Source organism: Rhea americana, unplaced genomic scaffold (assembly GCF_003343005.1).
Source record: "Rhea americana isolate MKP2758 unplaced genomic scaffold, rheAme1 scaffold_166, whole genome shotgun sequence".
Lineage (NCBI taxonomy): Eukaryota > Metazoa > Chordata > Aves > Rheiformes > Rheidae > Rhea > Rhea americana.
In genome coordinates, this window is record NW_028185772.1 from 1,032,087 (window position 1) to 1,053,060 (window position 20,974).

Consider the following 20,974-nt stretch of genomic DNA (forward strand, 5'->3'; position numbering starts at 1 on the left):
TCGCTCTAGATTTACTGCCTTCTCAACTAATGAATGCAAAAGGAGGAGAAGGAGCAGATCCTCAAATGAACACCAAATTAAGCACTCCCTGTAAACTGTTAGGGACTGGGACTCTCTCTGTTCTGGTCCCCTTCCAGCAGGGAAACCAACAAGTCAACTTGTGAGCTCCAGACTACACATTTGCTACAGTGCTCTGCCAAATGGGATGGATCTTTCTTATAGAGAGCCTAACATAATCTCAGCATCTTATATCTATTTCTTGTTCACGTCTATGTTTTCCAAGCTAATTGTATTTTTGCATCCTCTCATTTCATACAAGCTTTGTCATATTTTCCAATTGTCTCAGTTGACCAGTTTCATTTTGCAGCTCTCTTTCTTAAAGGTATCAAAGTTGATCATGGTTTTCCCAGAGCTAGCTGAATATTAGCAGAAGCTGATCTAATATTCAATTTAAACGCAAACTATGATCTTTTCCCATTATATATAATCCACATTTTGGTTTGCACAAACCATCACAATCCATTCTCAAAGTTTTATAGGAAGAAACTCACACTCCCACTTTGCCTCTTAAGGTTCTTGTACATTGGGAACTGTAAGCGTGCTGATGATCCATACTCAGCTGGGATTTAGTGCACATTCATTTGAAGACTGAGTAATCAATACCAATCATCATCTTTCCTGACCAGCTAAATGCGACCAGATAAAGAAGAAAATTTTCTCCTTGACACTGACTTTAAATACTTCTGTTTTTTAAGCAATGCTTTGAGACACCTAGCTCCTTCACTTTCTGCAGGAGGCCCTCAAAAATCACTAACAATTTTAGAAGACTTTAAGTACAGACATATATATTTTAAAATCTGTGCAGTTCTGCAAAGTGAGTAACACAAGGGAAAGGAATGTAGCTTGGCTGTATTCTACAGCACTTTCTGAATAGGCAGGAAAAGGAACAGTTGCAAATTTATGAATTTATGAAATGAAACCTGCAATGCTAACAAATAGTGTACATTCCTGAAAGAAAATATTCTTTTAAAACTCAGTCAGTATAGCCTCTTATGAAAATTTTGAATGGACAAGTAATAACTGCTTAATCCATCAATTACATTACAATTAGATCAAGGATTACTTTCCAGTATAACAGAACGCAGGACTATCCAAAGGTAGACTCCATATAGCTTTAATGACTTCTTATCAGCCATTTTCTGGCTAGAAGAGCTTTAGAAGACAAGCAAATGACAGAGTCATACGCAAAATCTTATGCATTTAACTTTGGAATGCAATGTGCCCAGTAAATACTGCAAATTTTGTCTTTCATTTGAAGGTACGCTTTGCTTTGCCTTTCACAGCAAAGCTGATTCACAGTATACAGAGAGCATGTTCTTCCAGTTCTTATGAATTATTTTTGTTGGTCTTCGAAGGAAATTGATCTCAGGTAGACCCTTACTTTGTGAATAATCTAAGTCCCTCATGATTTGCTTAATTTCTGCCTCATTGTAGGTTTACTATTTCCTATTTTTACCATTATCATCTGCTTATTTTTATTCTTGCTCCTTTACATACCCTAGTCATTTTTCCTGTTGGCAGCCTAAAATACAGGAGAGAATAACAAATAAATCACTTGGAAAAATTTAGAAGATCTTAGCTGTCAAAAGGCAGAAGCTTAAGACAAGATAGCAGCCTAAGAAAACTATCTGGGAATATACAATCAAGTCTTACAGTGACATTTATTTCTCATAAAAGTCAGAATACAGGATCTTCAAGAGGCCATTTCTCTCTCTTTTTTACATGAGAACAGTGAAAATATGCTTTCTTCTACATAAGACACAGAGACAAAAAGTCATGGCCCCAAAGAGTTTGCACAGTAAAATAAACTGACAAAACACACTCCACTAAGATCTAAAAATAAATAGTGATTAAAATTAGTGCAGAAACTGTTAGTTGATATTTCTTATAAGCAAACAGCAAGATTACATTAACTGGCCCACTGGGTATAAAACAGATTTACAACAGATTTAATTAAATGCACTTTAATGAAGTCCAAATATAACAACAACAAATAGGTTCATCATATGAAATGGTGCCTATATTCTAGTAAACCGGTCTGAACTGTAATGAACACTTTATGGTTATCTTCAGTTTTCATTTTGGCTTTCTGAACTCCACAAAGAATTTTTATTTGCTCATGAACCATTCTGGATTTTTCTCCTTCAACTTGTTTACTGAGTTTTGTGAAGTTTCAGAAGTTACTTTTATATCAGTTTTTGAAAGGAAGTCTCTGTTTTACTTTAATTAATTTTTAATTGAGCTTCATGGGCTGAGTTTCTGCTCCACAATGACATGCCAAAAAAGGATCACTGCCTAGAGGTCAGTGGAAGTGCAATGACATAGTCTAATATAAATAAGGAAAAAAAAAGTCTCACACTTGTCTCCTCAGAAGGTGCCTTGTAGGCATTTACTAAGTCATTTTGCTCTAGGACAAAGGGCATCAAGATGGGCATGAACTAGTTCCAAATGGTAGAGGACCATACTATATGCAGCATAACAAAGAACCAAGCTTAAAACATTGTCCTAGAAATGCTGCTTAATATGCGTTCTTAAGAGGGAGGCCGGAACACTCCTTTACTATAATACTAGCTTTCAGAACTCAGTGTACTCAGATTCTTAGTTTCTTAATGTCAGCAGCATGGCACTAGAAGGAAAAGGCATGATGCTGGTCTGTCACACCACTGGAATGAACCTGACTTCAAACTGATTTCAGATCAGAATCTATCCAAAAGTTTATCTGCAATTCTCTTTGGAAGAATAGCAAACAAAGCTTTCCTAGAAGAAAAAAATGAGGAAGAAAAAGATGTATATGTGCATGTATGCACATATTTGTGTAAAAAAACACCATGTGTGCACACACGAATAAATCAGATCAAAGGATGCCCAAAAGATCAGAAGTAGCATGTATTTATGCATTAAAGCAAAAATTCAGGAGATTATTGAATACTTCTCCGAACACTTTCCACCACCAAGCTGCTTTGCTAACGATGGCTGTAGTTATAAAAGCCATGGAAAATGGGTGAAGCGCATCTCTATGACTTTCACACAGGATTAGACCTGTGAAATATTCTTTTTTGCACAGTGTCCCTTGCAAAACATGGGTTTCCTGCACACAGGGTCCAGTCCTATCTGACAAAGAATTCTGACAAAGACTTTGAATATGAAAGATCAAGAAAAAAAGTTTATAGTGTCAAAGCTTGATTTGTAAACAGATTAGCATAATGGCATATGCCCTATGAGCAAACAGAGCAATGTATATTGGATGACAGAATTTCAGCACTTGCTGGAACTACTTCGTATTATGAGTTAAGGTAGAGCAAACAGCAAAGGAGATATACCCTCAGCTCAGGTACTTGTTGAAAGTATAAGATTCAATGATGCTAAAGTTAAAAAATTTCATAGGTCAACTTAAAACTTCCAGTCTTTTTCTTTCCAAAGGGCGTGCTTTCAAGTGACACTCTCTAAAACAAAGCCCTTGTTTTTAAGTTTTTTCCTTTACAGAAAGCATAATAGCAGCTTGTTGTAAATGTAAAGTGTATGGATTGTGCAATTGATAAAAATTCTAGCTCAAGCCATATTTCAAGACAAAAAGTAATCAACTTCAGCTTCAAGAAGCTGACTCTGCAAGATATTTTTTTGGCCAGTCTCTTCTGTCTCTAAAGACTTTTCCAAGATTCTGTGAATTATTGTAATTTCTCTGTTTCATAATCCACTCTAATGTTAGACTCTTCCAGGTAGTCACAGAAAAATCTGACTTTCACAAACAAAATGATGAGCTGGCCCTGTTACATTTTGTTCTGAGTGCAGGTAACAGAAAGAAAGGTTATTTTCTCAACTCTTCGCAAACTGCAGAGCACCATCTCAGGCACATTATTCCATTTCCCTGTACATCTGCTTCTTCACATGTCAAGCATAGGAAAAAAAAAATACTTGCTTCCTTCAAATGTATTATAAGCTTCAGTTTTGATCCTGAAAATACTTCAAGTCCTTTTAAAGGAATGGAGTGTAACATATGCAAAAATGTTACATAATTACTGCTCCAGCTCTTTCTCAGCCTAGTTTATATTATATACTTTCTAGTAGTGTTTCATTACATTGGCATTACATTACATGAATGTACATTACATTACATTGGCATTATATTACATTAAACAGTGTAATGTTTAAAAAAGAAAATCTTGGAAACAAATTCTGGAATCAGGTAAGCACAAACCATTCTCTAATTGCAGAGTTACAGATACTGACAGGTCCTTTGGTTTTCTGTAGCAGCATCTAAGAATTCTCCAAGAAATTACAAAGAGGCATTTCCACTAAATGCATTCGAATTATGCACAAAGATACTGCAGCAATAATATAAAGGTATTAAGCATAATCTTTTCTCCTCTCAGACGACATTATAAGGTCCATCAGATAAAGTGGAAGTCCAAACAGGCGCTCTCTCTCACTCACACACAAATGGAAACCTAGCTATAACAAGCCTCCAGTGTCATACCATACCAGGGAGAAGGCGCTATATTATTTATACTCATTATATCACAAAATGCCCAGAGGCCCCAGAACTAATGGTTCCCTTACACAATGCAGACAGTCCCTGCTTCAAAGACAAAGCATTGAGGGGACAAGAAGAAGAGTCACAATATATGATTAAAGTCCATCCACAGCATATTGAAGAGCATTGAGCTTCAACGATCTCATAACCTATACAGCTTGCATATATATAGCCCCTCTCCCAAGTCCTTTTATACAAATCTTGATCTTGCCGTACCTGTCATCAGGCCAGGTGTATACATCTCCCCTACTTTTATTTAAATAGGAATAAATCTTGTTGAGCTGATCTCTGGCAGTGTTTAAAGGGATCTTTACATGAGCTCTGAAGTACAAGACAACACTCAGGATCACTACTAAGTCCTGGCTGCAAATGACACTTCCAGACATTTAGGATTACAGAGATGAAGTCGTTTGTGCTGACTGACGAGGTAAGAGAATAATGAAACTGGTAACACAAGAATAGGTTTTTCTCTTCAGAGCATGAACTCGCACAAAAATAACTTAACTGTAGCACTTACATCTTAAAAAGAATAAAAAATAAAAAAGGTTAGTTTTAGAACACTGATGTTTTCATAATTTGTCACAGAGGCCTGGTAGTCAGGAACCCTTAGCTGTACTGCTCTCTTAAGTCAGCAGAATAGTAACTGGTTATACTTTTTGCTGAACAGGACAAATGATGATAGTTTTGGTTTCCATTATTTCAAAGCAAAAACACAAACAAACAAAAAACTCCCCCAAATCTTGCAGAGTAGGCCCCAATTCAACTTGCGTAACATCGCAAAGGTCTTCACAATGCCTTTCGTAGAAGCTGGGCTAAAACACAGACACAGCTTTATGGGTACATTTGCCTTCTGAGTCCTGTGATTGCTGCCATGATATACCCGTATGGTACAACTGAGGATTTCACAACAGTGAAACTTTGAGAAAATCTTCAGCTATCAGAGAAGAATGGATGATATCTCACTGTTACACATTTTCTTTTGATGTATTCTGTGTAGCCTCTTTTCATAATGCTTGAGTTAATTTCCATCTTCTTTGCCACACTGCAGTAATCAAAATACACAGGAATAAAACACCTAGGGCTGTTTGTGCTCATAGTTTGTGTTTAAATCCTGCAACACTACCCAGCTCTAGTGGCCTAAGACAGGTCAAGAAGAAAGAAAAGCAATTAAAAAAGAAAAAAAACTTGAAATTTTCCTTCTTAGTGCTGCTTGTATCTTGAAACTACTGCATAGATGGAAAAGCTGAATACTTCCCTCTGCAAAAGGCACAGTAGCCAACAGCCACTCCCCGTACTTTTGGTGGCATCATACTGCCTTCTGACAAAACTGAATATTAGCTTTGCTGGCATTCATCCAAACCATTTGCCCGGCTACCCACAACTGTACGCACTGCTCTGACCAAAAGTATTTCAGTGAGGCCAGAAAGGAAAGTAAGATAGGAACACATCAACAGTGATTCTTTTATCAAAATGGAGGATTTACTTTTCTCTAATTCTTGAGGAAATACATTAGAGGAAAAAGAAAATGAGTCTCAAACTGGCCTATATTTTTCTATACATCTATTGGCTAAATTCCTTTCTCTTATGGAGAGGACAGTATCACTCCATATGCTTTAAAATAGAGATCTCTTTTGCAAAATGTAGCCTAACTCAGCTTTTATTAATAGCCTTGACCTTCTCAAGAACTGAGAGTGCAACAAAAGGTGTAAAGGAATTGCAGAATTCACATTGCAGCAGTATAATTATCCAATGAGGAACCAAAATGCACTCAGTTGAGGTTACCGGGGCCACAATGAAGTCAGAGGAGCAGAAGAGAGTATATAGGAGCATCAAGTATTCTAAACTTTTAATTCTTTTTCCATTTTTCTTGTTAGCCAAAATGTGCATATATTTAGCCAAATATTGAATAAAATATATGAACATGCCACGTTCACAAATTCAAAAAAAATTTTGAAATAGAGCTTAGCTACAATAGACAAAYGTATTTGATTCAAAGCACTGTCACAACAAAAACATTTCACTTCACAATCCGATCTACACAACTGATACCATGCACTGATTGCAGATCAGTCACTGGACACTCACATCTATCAGTCAGATACAAGACTTTTTTGTCCTGTAAAGCCAAGGACCTCAGATAACATCAGAATGAGTGATGGTGACTAGTATGCTCCCTTACAAGGGAGTTACAGAGGTTCCTGCTGAGATTTCCTATTGATGTTAAGCCCAAGAGGTTGGTTTGTGCTTCTTGGAAGAGTAGAGCTCATGACCCTCCATTCCCTTTGAACTTCTGGAGCAGTTTAAGTTCAGTTAGAGCAGTTAGGTGGGTCTGAAAGGTGAACTAATAGTCTCATTCTTCCTCAGAACAGACTGAATTTTAAGAAATGGTTTAATTAACTGGAGGTGACTTTTTCTCACCTCAAGACATGTGCAACCCTTCCTTACTCTATAGGAAATACATCTAAGCAGGTCCAAGGCTCAAAAACTGCTGGACAATCAGCCTTCTGCTTTCATTTGTCAAGAGATGGACCTCCAGCACACTCTTCAACTACGGGTGTGCAGAAAAAGCCAGCCTCTCCCTCTGCTAGCCCAAAGGGAAGTTGACCCCCACCAAGTGCAACACACCGGATTCATTCCCATCACCACAGCTGTTCTCACACTCCGGTTGATCAGATATCACAGGGTTGATCTCCATCTCATTTTTATTTGTTTTACACTGTTCTAACCATGCTAACTGCAAGGCAATTATCCTGGTGCAAGAGAGAAAAGTCTGCTGCTGAACGAAGCTCCTCTGACAACACCCATCTCTCAAGTGGAACACAAAGAAACAACCGAATATTTTAACTCAAATCCACTGAATTAAGAAGAGAGCTTTCCCAGTAGAGAATTTGATACTCCATTTCTGAAGCAATTTCAGAAACATTTTACAGAAAAGAAAATGATGGTTTTACATGATTCTGTTGAATCACATTTCAAAGTTACATCGGCCTCTAGCTATTTATTCTTTACTTCCCAAAAGCATAGCATAGCATCCATGAAAAAGGATTTGTCAGTTTATTTTTTGCTTAGTAACATTATTCCTCATATTTTAAAGCTTCACTCTTCTTTTAAGCAAAACCACAGGTTAGGATAGCATTTCACTAAAAGAAAGCAACATACATTATAGATAATCTTCCTAAATCTAATCTTATTTCTAAGACTCATTTATGTAAAACAATGTGAAAAATCAAAACACCTCAGTCAAGGTGACAACACATTGATTTCTGTCTTGAGTGGTACTTTTGGAGAATCTAAAGCAAAAATCCTGAAAATTTGCTTTCCCATTCTTTTCCTCCCTTCCTCCCTTCCACACCTCAGTTAGAATGTGTTACCTTTGATTCTGCACAAACACATCTATCTTCTCTCTTCTTGCAACACATGTGAAAAATAGCAAGATGCAGAAGGAGTATCCGCCACAGGACTGAAACTTTATGAAGCTTTAAAGATGAATATGTTGCTCATATAGATGAAACAACCCAAGAAAGTTTTTAAAGGCCATGGTTCTTCACACATTTGAATAAGAAATTGGGGGGGGGGGTCTGAAACATGCAATAGTTATGTCGAGCTCAGGCAACGCTGCTGAAACCCTGTTGTAAAAGTACTCGGCACTAATCTGTTTATTACAGGCCCTCATCCAAAATACAACACTAGTCATCTGGTGTTTATCTTTCACCAGGTTCAGTCGTTTAATCCAGGCTCTCTTTCCAGCTGCCACTCAAGGGCCAGAACAGAGGGACAAACAGTCTAAGGGCTGACAAAGTACATCAATCCCCTTCTTCCAGTCAGCCCAGGTTCACTTGTACTGGAACACTTCAGTGGCAGTTTCAGGAATTCTAGTCCTTACCTGTATATTGCATTATTAAAGGAAGTCTTATCCGTAGAATATCAGTTACCAACTGCCTTACACCATGCAGTAATTTATCCCTTTTTTTTAATCCTACGTAATATCAGAAAGAGGGTATCTTATTTCCCACATAAACACCTAATCCTTTTATGAATTTTTCTAAGCTCTTTGCCTCAATACTATTCCCATGGTAATGGGTTCCACAGAACTGTATATTGCATGAAAAGTATATTCCCTCTTCTCACTTTTAAACCGGTTGTCCTATGTTCTTGAATTATGAAATACAGTATAAATAGAAGCTGATTTGTTTTCTCCCTGATTTTCTGCCACTTTATTTACAATGTGGAAAACAAAAGAGAAAATTTCCAGTTGATGTATCAGTTTGTTCTCTCCCTCCCTCCATTTCATCTCTCCATAATTTTTCACACTGTTAAATCATACCACTTTCTCTCAGTTTATACTTCGATGATGCAAGCATTCAGCGTAGCTATTACTTCAGAAAAGAAATTGGTCTCACAATTGGACAAAATCCTTAAGCTACAGAGCAGAGGAGGAAACCAAGACTCCAAATCCTCACTAATTGTGATCTTTTGGCTTTTGCTAATTTAGAGGATTAACTCACTCCACTAATAGTCCACAGATTTCTTCTTCACATCACAGCTGAGTCATGGGGTTTTCATACTCACAGGATAAGCCTACTTAGCTCTTTTCAATCTTTTCAATCCATGGGATACCCTTTACCTCTTACTTCCCTTGGTCATCCTAGTACCATGAAGTGGAAAAATAATGGTTATTAAGCCATGCATAAAAATGCCGTAAGAGATCAAATCACACCAGAAAAATGCAACCCCCCCCCCAAAACATAAAAAGCTCTCCTGCAGTTAGTGTGGACTTCTATTTCCTCTCTTGATGGTATCACAGAATCAGTATACAACTATACTGTCACTTGAGGGGGTGGAGGGAAGAACGAAATACAAACAGCCAGCTCCTATGATACATGAATTGAGTGACTGAATGACCAACGCAAAATGTCAGCCGATGACATTCAGTGACTTTAGCAGGGTCATATCTAATTATTAGAGATGTGGTTTAAAAAAGCTTTTAGTCAGAGGAAAGCTATTTCAGAAATAACAGAAAATGTGTGAGGGATATGGGCAAGAAAAATAATTAGGTGGGAATATTAGTCTCAGTGCTAACAAATTTGTTTGACACACTGTTCCTTGTTCTGGTCAGACAAAATCAAAAAGTAAAATTCTTGTACTTTCAGTCTATGCTCTCAATGTAGAGTTAAAATCAGAATGAAGAAATAATCAGTGCAGGAATTTGCACACATTTGTTCAGCACAATCATTTATGACCTTGCAGTAATGGGAACCAATAATGTTTTCACTTTGTTCAGGGACCCATCATACTCCAGTTTAGATGTCAGGTGTTCAGACACTACACTGCTATTAAAACACATGAGCCATACAAAAAATTCTGGACTAAACCCTAATGGCATACAAGTATTTTGACTGCATTAGGTATCTTATACTGACTCCTATGTGGTCACACAAGAATATGGTACTGAAAGAGACAGTATGCAAATCTCCTTTTCCCTGGTTGCCAAGATCCTTTAGCAAAATAGGTCTGGCTCTAGGAAGCATGCAATATTTATAGAAGACACCTGTTAGTCTGCAGATGGAGCAACTAACATGATTTCTGTACCTTGCATTATATGCTTTAGAAGCTACTTAAATTACCCTGGCACTGTTGTAGCCATCATTAACATTTCAGCTTTATCTTCCTGAACACTTTAAGAAGCAACAGCAGCAAACGGAATAGAAATAAATTAGAAAGCAGAGACCTGGAAAAAACTTGGAATCCTGGATGCGAATATCCCACACACAGGCTTTGTCTATGTATCTGAACTCTCCATCTTGTGCCCAACTCTAATCATTACCAGTTTCTTTTAAAAAGGCTATGCCTGAAAGAACTGATGTGTTATGAGACAGCTGTGACCTAAGTAAACTCCAAACAAACCATTCATCATTGCAAAGCTCCAGAACAAGCTGGTACTTTCTCAGGGAACAGTGTTCTTCTAAACACACATTATAAATAAAGAGGAAACAAAGTACATACTGTAGGCTTTCATCAATTATATACAAAGCCTTTGATAAGTCTTTGAATAAGTTTGGGATCATTATGCCTGGGGCCAAAGGGCTCTTAGTAGTTTAAGATCTCCTTTTCTAAACTTCTAGTCAGAGAGATCTTCTCAAGCATCATGGAGAACAGAATACTTTTTCCCTCACGAGCATTATGATCACAATACCTTTACTCAAATCCTTTCATGCACTGTATTTTCAGCATGAAATTTAAACTTCACAACCTCAGGGCGTGTGAGGACAGTACTCATCCTGCCCACCGCTAGAGCCACATTTGCCATTACTCATCTCTCCCTTTCATGGCCCATCTTTTGCCTGCAAGAGCTGGCCTTCTCTCTCTTTCTTGTTTTCTCCCACCTTTCTGGCACTCAAATATACCAAGTTGAGCTATCACGCTGCATTGATCTCTTAAATAATCTACTTATATTATAAAGTCATGGAAAGATTCTTCTGCAGATCCAGGAAGGGAACTAGAGGCGGGTCCACAGCCCAAGAAAATGTCCTCCATTTAAGTTCTGCAGTTCACATCACAATGTAATTAGTGATACGCTTTTCCTTTTGAGGCACACTAGCGAGGGAGAACTATTCATAGTTAATCTATATTGGAGTGTGTCAATTCTAAGGAGGAACAACTATGCCTAAAAAAAATGGAATGCTCTTATTCCAGAATAAGTTTTTAGTGCAAACAGCTTAATCCAGTCACCTATTTTCAACTCATTTCTCTTTGAAAGTAGACTCTAAATCAATCTGAGCTAATAACGACTCAAATCTTTCTCATTCTTTAATACGATGCTTTTGTTTCAACTACTTTGGCAGCTTTGTATAATAAAAGTAATAAAAACATTATGCACTCAATTTAGTATCACATTCTTCATAAAAAATGAGAAAAAGCAATTATTTTATCAAGATATCTGGATTTTGCAGCTCCTACATTAGTACTCCAGGTCTAAAAGTTTCTTGTTCTTTAGAAGTATTATGTGACAATTGGTAAGCAACAGAAATGTACTTAACACTGTGGTATGCTTTAAGGTATATTAACAGCTGTACAAATAATTAGAGCCCTTCTCATGTAAAACCTCACCTATTTCACTCAGTTTTCTCCTGAGCAGCAAAGGAGTGAAATTCCTCTGAGTGGACAAGAGATCAGTGAAAGCTTTTACAAATGTTAAAACAAAAGTTATATCCCCAGGGAATACAAATGCTACCTGCTAGTGACTGAAAGAACATATTTCGCAGGCTTGCATCAAATTCTGCTGGATTTTGGCTGGTATTTTCCTACATACATTCAACAGAAATCTATCACTTTTTCCCCAACCAAGTAACCATTGCAGCACTTGAATGCTGGGAAGAGAGTTTTAATGGGGTATGCTTTTCTCCTTTAAAAACGAAAAAAAATAATTAAAAAAGCTTAATCAACCCAGTTCCCTTTCCCTGCCTCTGATTCCTCATTCTGTAAGAGAACCATTTACTCTAGAAAAACTAGAGATATCAACATTCAATCAGGATTTTTGATTCAGCCCTTTACAGAAAACAAGGTCAGCTGTTCATTTGTGAACCAGACCATAGGGAGATCACAGGTTTTTGGATCCAAATCTTTTTCTTCTTCCTAATCAATGGGGGCCGATCAGGGAATCCATGAAAACAGAGCTGTGATGGAGACTGACTGAGTTATCCAGTCCATCTCCTCACCTCAAGGCAGGACCAGTTGTGCCTAAACAGTTCTTAGCAGTTATTTCTCTGCTTTATTTATAGAAGGCTTCAGTGATGAGTTCCCATAACATCTGCAGGTAGTTTAGGTCAGCGTGGACTGTCCATAGCAATAGAAAAGTTCTTTTATGTCTGACATGCATCTCCAGTTAAAGACATTATTACTTTTTCTAACTTTTAGGCTGTAAGCATACCCTAAACTACTAAGTCTAGTAGCACACAAATTTACTGTTGTTTTAGTTACTTCTAGCAGCAATTATTTACTCTTTCTGCAAAGAACAGTAGACTAATAAGATCTCATTTTAGATTCACCCTGCACTACTGCAGCAACAAAACATCACAACAGTCATTTTGTATCTATTTATTTTCATCAGAACTGAAACACAAGCAGCAATTCATTCCCCATAACAAGGCTCTGGATTTAGGCAGTCTGAAGGGGAAGAGTTTAAGGGAGCACCATCCTAGAAATGAAGGACATTTCTTGGTGCCTAAAATGGCTGAGAGTCAATTCTGAGCCACAGAATGGTGCTTCCCAGCTAGTGTTTTCTCTTTTTGGTTATATTTCTGGAAGAAAATACAGTCACTTTTCATCCATTTCTGTCAAGTTATCTAGACTGTCTAACAAAAGCTAATTTACAATGAGAGGGCTCCACAACAGGCTCCATTAAGTCTAGAGCCATGAGACTGACTTTTCCCTGGACATAAATTTGAAAAATTATGATGTAGAAGGGAACTGTACCTCTGTTGTGAAATGTAATGCTTTTTATTTCAAGATTTTTTTTTTCTATTCCTGTTAGCTAATGCATAGGGAGGCTTTTCTGATCACTATTCTTAAAGAAAAGCAAGAAAATTTAATTAATATATAGACATTTGCAAGCCAATAGCCAGCACCTTTTCTTATTTTTTTTTAATTAACCTTCAAGTTAAGAAAAATAGGGTTCAATTAAGCCAGAATAACTGATACATTCTCCTAGTGCTCTTCCCCAACAGCATTTTGTAACTGTAAATGCATAATGAGAAATATATTTGTATGAGGGAGAGAGATCTAAAATGTTCTGAAAATATGTAGTAAGAAAGATTTGTTTTCTGCACACAAAAGCAGAAAAAGGAATGCTTGCATTTCCCTACTATTTCAAAATACAAAGAAATGACTTTTCAAAGTTATTCTTAACTGATTAATTCTCAGTCTGATTCAGATACAATATAACCAAATGCTAAAATCCCTTCAATGTGTTAGAAGACAAAAGCTACCACTACTATCCCCTGATTGGATGATTAAACTTGACCTTTGATTAAAGTGAGAATTTCAAAATTTAAAGGTTATTCTTAAAGTAAATATAAAATTTATTATCAACAAACAGTCCACCACAGACCAGGGTTCTCTCTTTTTTTTTTTTTTTTTTTTTNGGGGGGGGGAGGAGAGAGAGGGGTTATTTTGTTTTGACTCTGCTAGTAGATTCCAACTACCATCTCTTCTATTACAAGGTTATTGAAAGGGGAGGAAAAGGGTATGTAACAGTCCTTAAGCTAACTGGAGCCAACTTAAGCTAACTGGAGCAGAGAAAAAAGTTTTGAATATTAGATTTAGCTTAGTGAATATTTTTAAGCTTAACTGAACCATCCATGAACTATCAACATTATTAAAAAGTAAACTAAACATATTTTCATGGAAGATGAGACAAAGGATTGCGAATGCAATACAACTAAAATAATTTTCCTAATACAAATACTAATTATTCTGTTCTTTTTAAATGTGCATTCTTTGTTAAGGTTTTTTCTGAGATAAAACTTAGATCAGATGTTTTTTTCTTACCTCAAACTGAGACCACATACTGACCTGCACAAATGGGATTCAGGTTCAATAGAGCATAGATCCCACAAAACCAGACTCACATATTTTCCAGGTAAAATAACCATAATTCACTTTTTATTTTAGCTAGTCTTCTTTGGTGCATGACAGTGTCTTAATGCGTATGAATAACCTTGCTTTTTTTCTGGCTGTAATTTTAGTTGCTCTTATACCAATAAATGTTTAATACTAATTTAGGAACCTATCTGGCAAACTGTTTATAACTTGGCAGAAAGACTGACTTCCAAAGATATTTATGTGCCTTAGGAAGCCAACACAGATGCTAGGAGAACTTGAAAAGAATAGATTTGTTTTGCAATCTTTGTGTGCTCGGGCATTCTGAAAATCTCACCATCTGCAAGTAAGTGCCTTGGAAAGCCCACCTCCTGTCATAAAAACCCTTCTCTGTGAGTTGGTCTGAAAGGATTCTGTTATGGGTGTGGATGCAAAGAGTTACCAGGAAACAGCAGGGAAAAGCAGTATATGAAAGACTCCAAAAAACTGGTAAGCTCTGAAGACTAATGGTCCAGTTGAATCCACGAGAACTGATAAAATCAGAACACCAGGAGGCAGGTGAATTGGCAGAAGGCCACTAGCACAAACTAGCATCCACGAGAGGGTAAGTAACTTGGACCACATCCAAGTAGGTTATGTTAGTCTATGTTAGTAGACATAGACTGTAAGATTACTTATGCACTTGATGAAGCGAAGGACCCTCTGGGTACTTCCTGAATATCTACCTAGAAGCTGCTACTGCACCAGTACAACCTTCCACTTTGTAGTAAAAAGCTACAATTCCCTCCAAGCTGTTGCTCCAATCAGGTATTAGGAGTGAGAGTGTGCACGTGTGTGTGTGTGTGTGTGTGTGTGTGTGTGTGTGAACTGTGCAAGGGAGAACGTATTATGTTTTTAGTAACATCTGCTTTTAATAACAGCAACTCAATTCTATGATCAATAATGGGTGAATTAATAAAAGGTGCTCTAATAAATATTGGTTGTGATCTGTGCCCCCATCCCCAACTTGTTCCTCTATCAGGAAAAAGGGAATTTACAGTAGTCCTTGTCCTCTTGCTCACTATGCAAATGGTTCTATTTCTCACCAACAGCAGCAAACTGTGTTAACTCACCCTTCAAGCTTCTAAGGGAATAAGGAGGAGCATGGCTTTTGTATTTTAAATTACTCACTTGGTAGGGATATAGAGTGACGCCATTCGTTCTTGACAAAGACCAGGTGCCGTCAAGGTATTGATGAGCCTGGATAGCCACAGAGTTGAGAACATTACCATTGCTTGGGCTGGTGGCCATTTGAAAGCTGACCTTGGCTTGGTGTCCAGGAGAGCCATTTTTCTTCTCCACCCCATTAACAATTCCCAGACTGCTGGGTTTCCCACTGTGCTTGTTGGCCACAAAGCCTGTATAATTAGACGTAGCATAAGGAGCAGGCACGTATGCCCAGTCCCTGGGCTGCAGGCTGCCCATGTGCCGGGAGCCCACTAAAGTGGGGATATTGGAGAGGGGTGGAGGGGAGCCTGGAGAAGCATCGTAATGTTCAGAGTTGGCAGCGTGCTCTAAGGTCAGCACCATCTGAATGGCCTCTTGCTTCAGCTGATTCAGGTGGGTGGCACAAACATCACACCTGTTGTCCTTCTCATTCCATGCCTTCCGAATGGTATTGGGAACCTGGAGTTTGTCATGAATCACCGAGGAGAAGCCTGGGTCCTAAAAATCAAACAGAGAAGGGAGGGGAACAGGAGAGAAATATTTAACCACGGTCACTGCAGTGAAACATAACTACTGCTGATCGTGCATTTCAAAAGTCAATTTATGAGATAAGCTTAGAATGCAAACAAAGGCCATTAGATACAGTCAATGTATGCCAGCAACAGAGTTAAATGAAAATGAGAAACTAGATTGTGATGGGAAGAAAAACTTCTTTTACTTTTACTGATAAATGGCAAATATTATAATTCCACTGCAAGCTTCAACGCATGGCAGAGAGAATGAATTAACCTGCTTCACCCCAGTGCACCTAATTTCTGGCTTGAATGAAATTACTCTTAGTTACACAGTGAGATCAAGAGCAGCTTCACTAAACTCAGTGTGCTGGTAGCAAGGTTCACAATCTATCTAGTCATCAGTACCAGCCTTTGGTACCAAGAAAACCCAGGATATACTCAGCAACAAAAAAGCAACATTTTAAAGTCTGCTTATAATGAAAAAATGAAAAACAAGAATATCACCACCCTCCCCAAATTTTTTTCAGAACTCAAAACAGGTGGGTATTTGATAACATTTTTAAAAGCTTTTCAGCATTTCATTTACAATGTTTTGCAGCCAGAAAACAACCATTTCTTTAGTAGAATATTCTACCTCTCTTTTGGGTATTTACTAATAGCATAAAATAAAATTATAATTTTATTTAGAAAATGCAACTCGTAAAGGATCAGCAATTTATAACGAACAATTTTGTGTCTTGATGACATGATGAGATTTAAAACCTCCTGTCTCACGTAGAATTACCCTACCATAAACCTAACTTACCTCACGGGCAGATATTTCAATGTCTATGGTGCTCTACATAGAGAAAAATACCACCCAGTCTGACTACAGTCACTCAACACTGGCCCTAATTGCACAGTGCTTCGGGAAGCTGCGAAGCCTAATAGCAGCTTTAGCAGGGGCTTATCACCAAACTTGCCCAGTTCTTCCAACACCAGAAATTCTACAAATGCACAGCAAAAATATTTGTGTCACACACAGCAAACCGTTACAGCTACGTGATGGAAACTAGTATTTCCTATGTAGCAGTCTGAGACCCTCCCTTTCTATGCAAAGACAGAGGTTTTAGATTTGCAAGGCTAAAAAGCGTTGTGTATGGTAGTCTATGGAAGGAGGAATACAGAGATAGACAGATAGGGGTGGGTGTGCGTCACACACACATGCATACACATGCTTCCTTAGGGTAGGTAAGCATATGCAAAGAAATAAAGCATCACACACAATTCACTGGTAAAGGAAATTTCAAAGATAGACCAGGCAGGGTTTTAGGCTTTTACAGGCCTGCGTGTGCAGGCTTCGCCTTCCCCTCCTAAGGTTTTGAATACTTACTGGTAGCTTTCATGTTATGACTACTCAAATATAATCTATGCTCAATAGTAGTAGTACCAACTTTATTTACTTTTTTCTTCTTTGGAGCTTTACCAGCTTCATAACCAAAGTCAAATCAGACTGGAAGAGCAGAAAAATCACACAAATGGAGACCACCTTTATCAAGTAATTTGATGAACCCCATGCCAAGACAGACAAATACCACGTTTTGATATTATGGCTGTGCTGGGAAAGAATGAGTAGGGAGTATAATATAAGGAGGGAGACAATTCAAGGGAGAGAATTCACTGGTAGAGGGTCATATTCATTATGATCCGTCTTTATTATATACTCAAGCATTTTATTTTCACTGTTTAACTACCCTGAACAGCTCCTCAGCATGCAGTGATTAATTGATTCATAAATCATGGTGCCTCTTTATGCACAGCAGCAAAAGAACAGTTGTAGCCCCAGAAGCCCAGGAGAGCCGTATAAGCTGATGGGAAACAACAGGAGGCCGAGATCTGATCAAGCCGCAAGCTGGTCATTCCTATTGCAGGCACCCAGGGGGGCAGAGCGGCACAGCGTGTCCGGAAGGCAGGAACCGGATTCGGCATCAACGCTCCCCCCTGTAACCTTGGGGAAAGAGATGGGGGGAGCCAGGGGGGAATTAACAAGAGGCAAAAGACGTCAAATCTTATTTTCCATCCGAGACCGTAACTAGGTCAGCAGATCACATCAGATACTGGCGCCCCATCCACGACGGCAGGTACGCAGGGGGAGGACGCTCTGCCTTTCCCACAGTGCACTACACAAAAGCTGTCTGTATGGCTGAAGCGAGGTGCGAGTCTTATTTCCAAGCTGCTCCACGTCAGTCCAGGAAAAATCCTTGCCAGCTCTTCCTTCAGCTAGCTAATGCCACAGAGCTGGTGGTTGTTCCTTGAAAGCTAACTTTCTTAGGCGACTGGGCTTGAACCCAGGTAATTATACAGAACATCCAGATCCAGCAGCAATTCAATGTGGAAATTCCTGGATACTATGATAAATATTCCAAGGAAATAAAGCCTTTCCTAAAGTAAGCAAATGTCAGCATGATATAAATATTCAAGTAGCACACCAGCTTTAAGGAGTGCTGGACAGCAGTGAATTCAGCTTCATCTCAGTGTTAAAACAAACATCAGATCATTCTCTGATACAACAATAAACAGAGAGAGAGGGGAAGGAAGACTGGTCCTACTCAGAGGTAGGAAAGAGGAAAACAGACACAACCTGAATTGATTACTCCTACGAATGGCCGTGCTAATCCATCAGACTCCACTAGATGGATAGTTCAACACTGCATCCAAGTCTGGAGAATGAAACAGAAAAGGCTACAGGACAGCAAATAAATTAGAAGAAACCTCAGGCCACAGAAACATTAGTCACACTTTGTTCTTAAAACAAATCTATCTTTAAACTGATAGAGCCCAAAAGAGAATTTCCTTTGTTATCTTGCACTGGGCAGCTCCACTATGATTTCATAGATGAATTGGCTGACAGACTTTCAACACATCTAGCAGGAAGGAGGCCAAAGCTGGACAGTCGCAATACCCTCGTTTGAATAGCAGGGAAATGCAGTCACATGACAATTTAGTATTTTATCTGCAAGCAATCAAAGCAAACATCTGCACATCTTCCCCTGAGAAATGCTTATCAGTTCAATAAACAGTATGTTGTCCCATAGGTCTATATGAAATAGTGATGGGGAAAGCTCCATGGATAAGCAGTTTGTGCTAGCTGCACTAAGCAGCAGGACTTGGAAAGGTTATACTCACTACTGAAACTTGTGAGGTCTAAGAGACTTCACATTAAATCTCATGAGAATAGATTTGCTTGTGAAATTTGAGGTTGACATTGGAAATACCATTTGTATTTTGGCACTCATTTCCAGCCCTGACAGAACAAAGTACAGTAATACTAAAAACTGAAACAGAACTTTGAAAATAACAAAAGAGTTTGGTTCGAGTTCAGGGCAAAGGTTCACGGTGGTTTCTCTTGTTGCTGTAATGGTTCACGCATCTTTAGTATAAGCACCATTACTATAAACTCCTATTCCTAAAATAAACAAGGGAAGGCGTGTGAGAGGTCTGAAAGCTTCAGGAGATCACTCGCAAGACTAGCGCAAATGAGCGAGGCAGGCAGTGAACTATACCGAGTGCCCACTGAGCTTCCCTGTGAGAAGCATTTTCACATCACCTTTGAGTTTTCAAGCTCCAGTAAATACTAATTCCAGCTGTTTGTCCATCTTATCCACTACAATATGCTATTAATTAAACCCTATAGTGCTCGGACCTGAGCTAAAACAGAGAAGAGGGAAGGAAGCATTGCTTTTTAGCAGACCCTTCACAGACGGAGCTGTCAGGGATGCTGAGGAATTCTTATTTTACGCAGTAATAACGCACCCAGCAACCAAGCACTGATGAACTGCCTCTGCAGCTCAGTCAGCTGCGCAAGGGCAAACGCAGTTCTGACTTCATGGAGTGGGGGTGGCTACGCAACTGTGTGATCACCTAAAATAACGCAGAAGCATCCTCTTTCATTTAGCTCCTCTTTGCGCCTTGCTATATAGTTTTGGTGATGTTTTAATTCCATCACTAAGAAAGCAGCCCACAAGCAGAATAATCCTTTCCTTCCTGCTACCCAGATTTACACCCGTCTCCCTCAATAGCGAGAGCAAGAGCAGCTTTCAACACGAAGCACACGGTTGCACTTGTGCACTTGCACAAAGCTCACAAGGAGACATGATGCAGGCAGACAGAACTCCACAGGTAGAGAGAAGGACGGGCAAAAAACACGATGAGCTACTTGCACTTTCACTTAAGTTATGTGGAACCTAGCTGATCATAGGTTCATAAACAAATACCTCATACGTATCCTAACTTTTTGCACCTATATAGCAGGCAGACACTAATATAGGACATGCAGCTGTGCAGAAAATCTTTAGAAGTATTTGATTCAGTCAACAATAGTCTACAAGTTAGATACTGTAATCTTACGTCATTATGTTACTTCATAGAAAACTCAAGTTTACAGTGAATCCAAAAACCTTCCACCAAGTTGTGTTCTTCACTGCTCTACAGGGAAAAATGAGGCAGTCAGCACTCGTTAGATCACAGAGGTCAGCTTCTGCTTGCAGATGCTCTCAGAAGTCTCACGGACTTCTTTTGTTTCCGAAAGGGTCCAGGCAGCAACGACTGCTGGTACGTAATCCATCACACAAGGTGATAGGAGAAGGAGAGAAAAGCAATGATCAGTTCTGCCCTGAAGAAATGCGTTTTCCAGACTCCTGATCTCCACAGGCAGGGAGTAGAAGAACTAATTAAGAAACATTAGTGGGAGGGAAGCTTTTACCCTGATAAAAAGCACATGTTTTTCATGACTGTGCAAACACCTCTGCTCTAAACATGATCCTGCTAGTCTATCGTTGGTCCCTGTTCAAAATATGTCATCTCTTCTGTTCTCTCTTCTCTCTTGAGAATGTACTTTCTAGCCTAATAAAAAAGTTATACTCGTAAATTTACTTTCCAGAGGCACTTGAGCTACTTTCCAAATGCCTCTGCACCCTAACTTAAACATATTGCATCTTCTAAGGCTATATTTCAGAGATTTGCCGGTTTTAGTATTCCAGAGCCCCTACAGTTGAAAAACAGCTCCTCACTTTACAATGGCACCACT

General features: G+C 38.7%; 1 protein-coding gene across 1 annotated transcript in view; it reads right to left on the reverse strand.

Moving 5' to 3' along the window:
- KIF26B (kinesin family member 26B) overlaps positions 1 to 20,974 on the reverse strand; it is a 307,964-nt gene that overhangs the window by 198,596 nt on the left and 88,394 nt on the right. Inside the window, exon 3 of the mRNA XM_085300590.1 lies at positions 15,359 to 15,892. Within this exon, the coding sequence (XP_085156716.1) occupies positions 15,359 to 15,892 (534 nt within the window). The remainder of the gene's footprint in view (positions 1 to 15,358; positions 15,893 to 20,974) is intronic.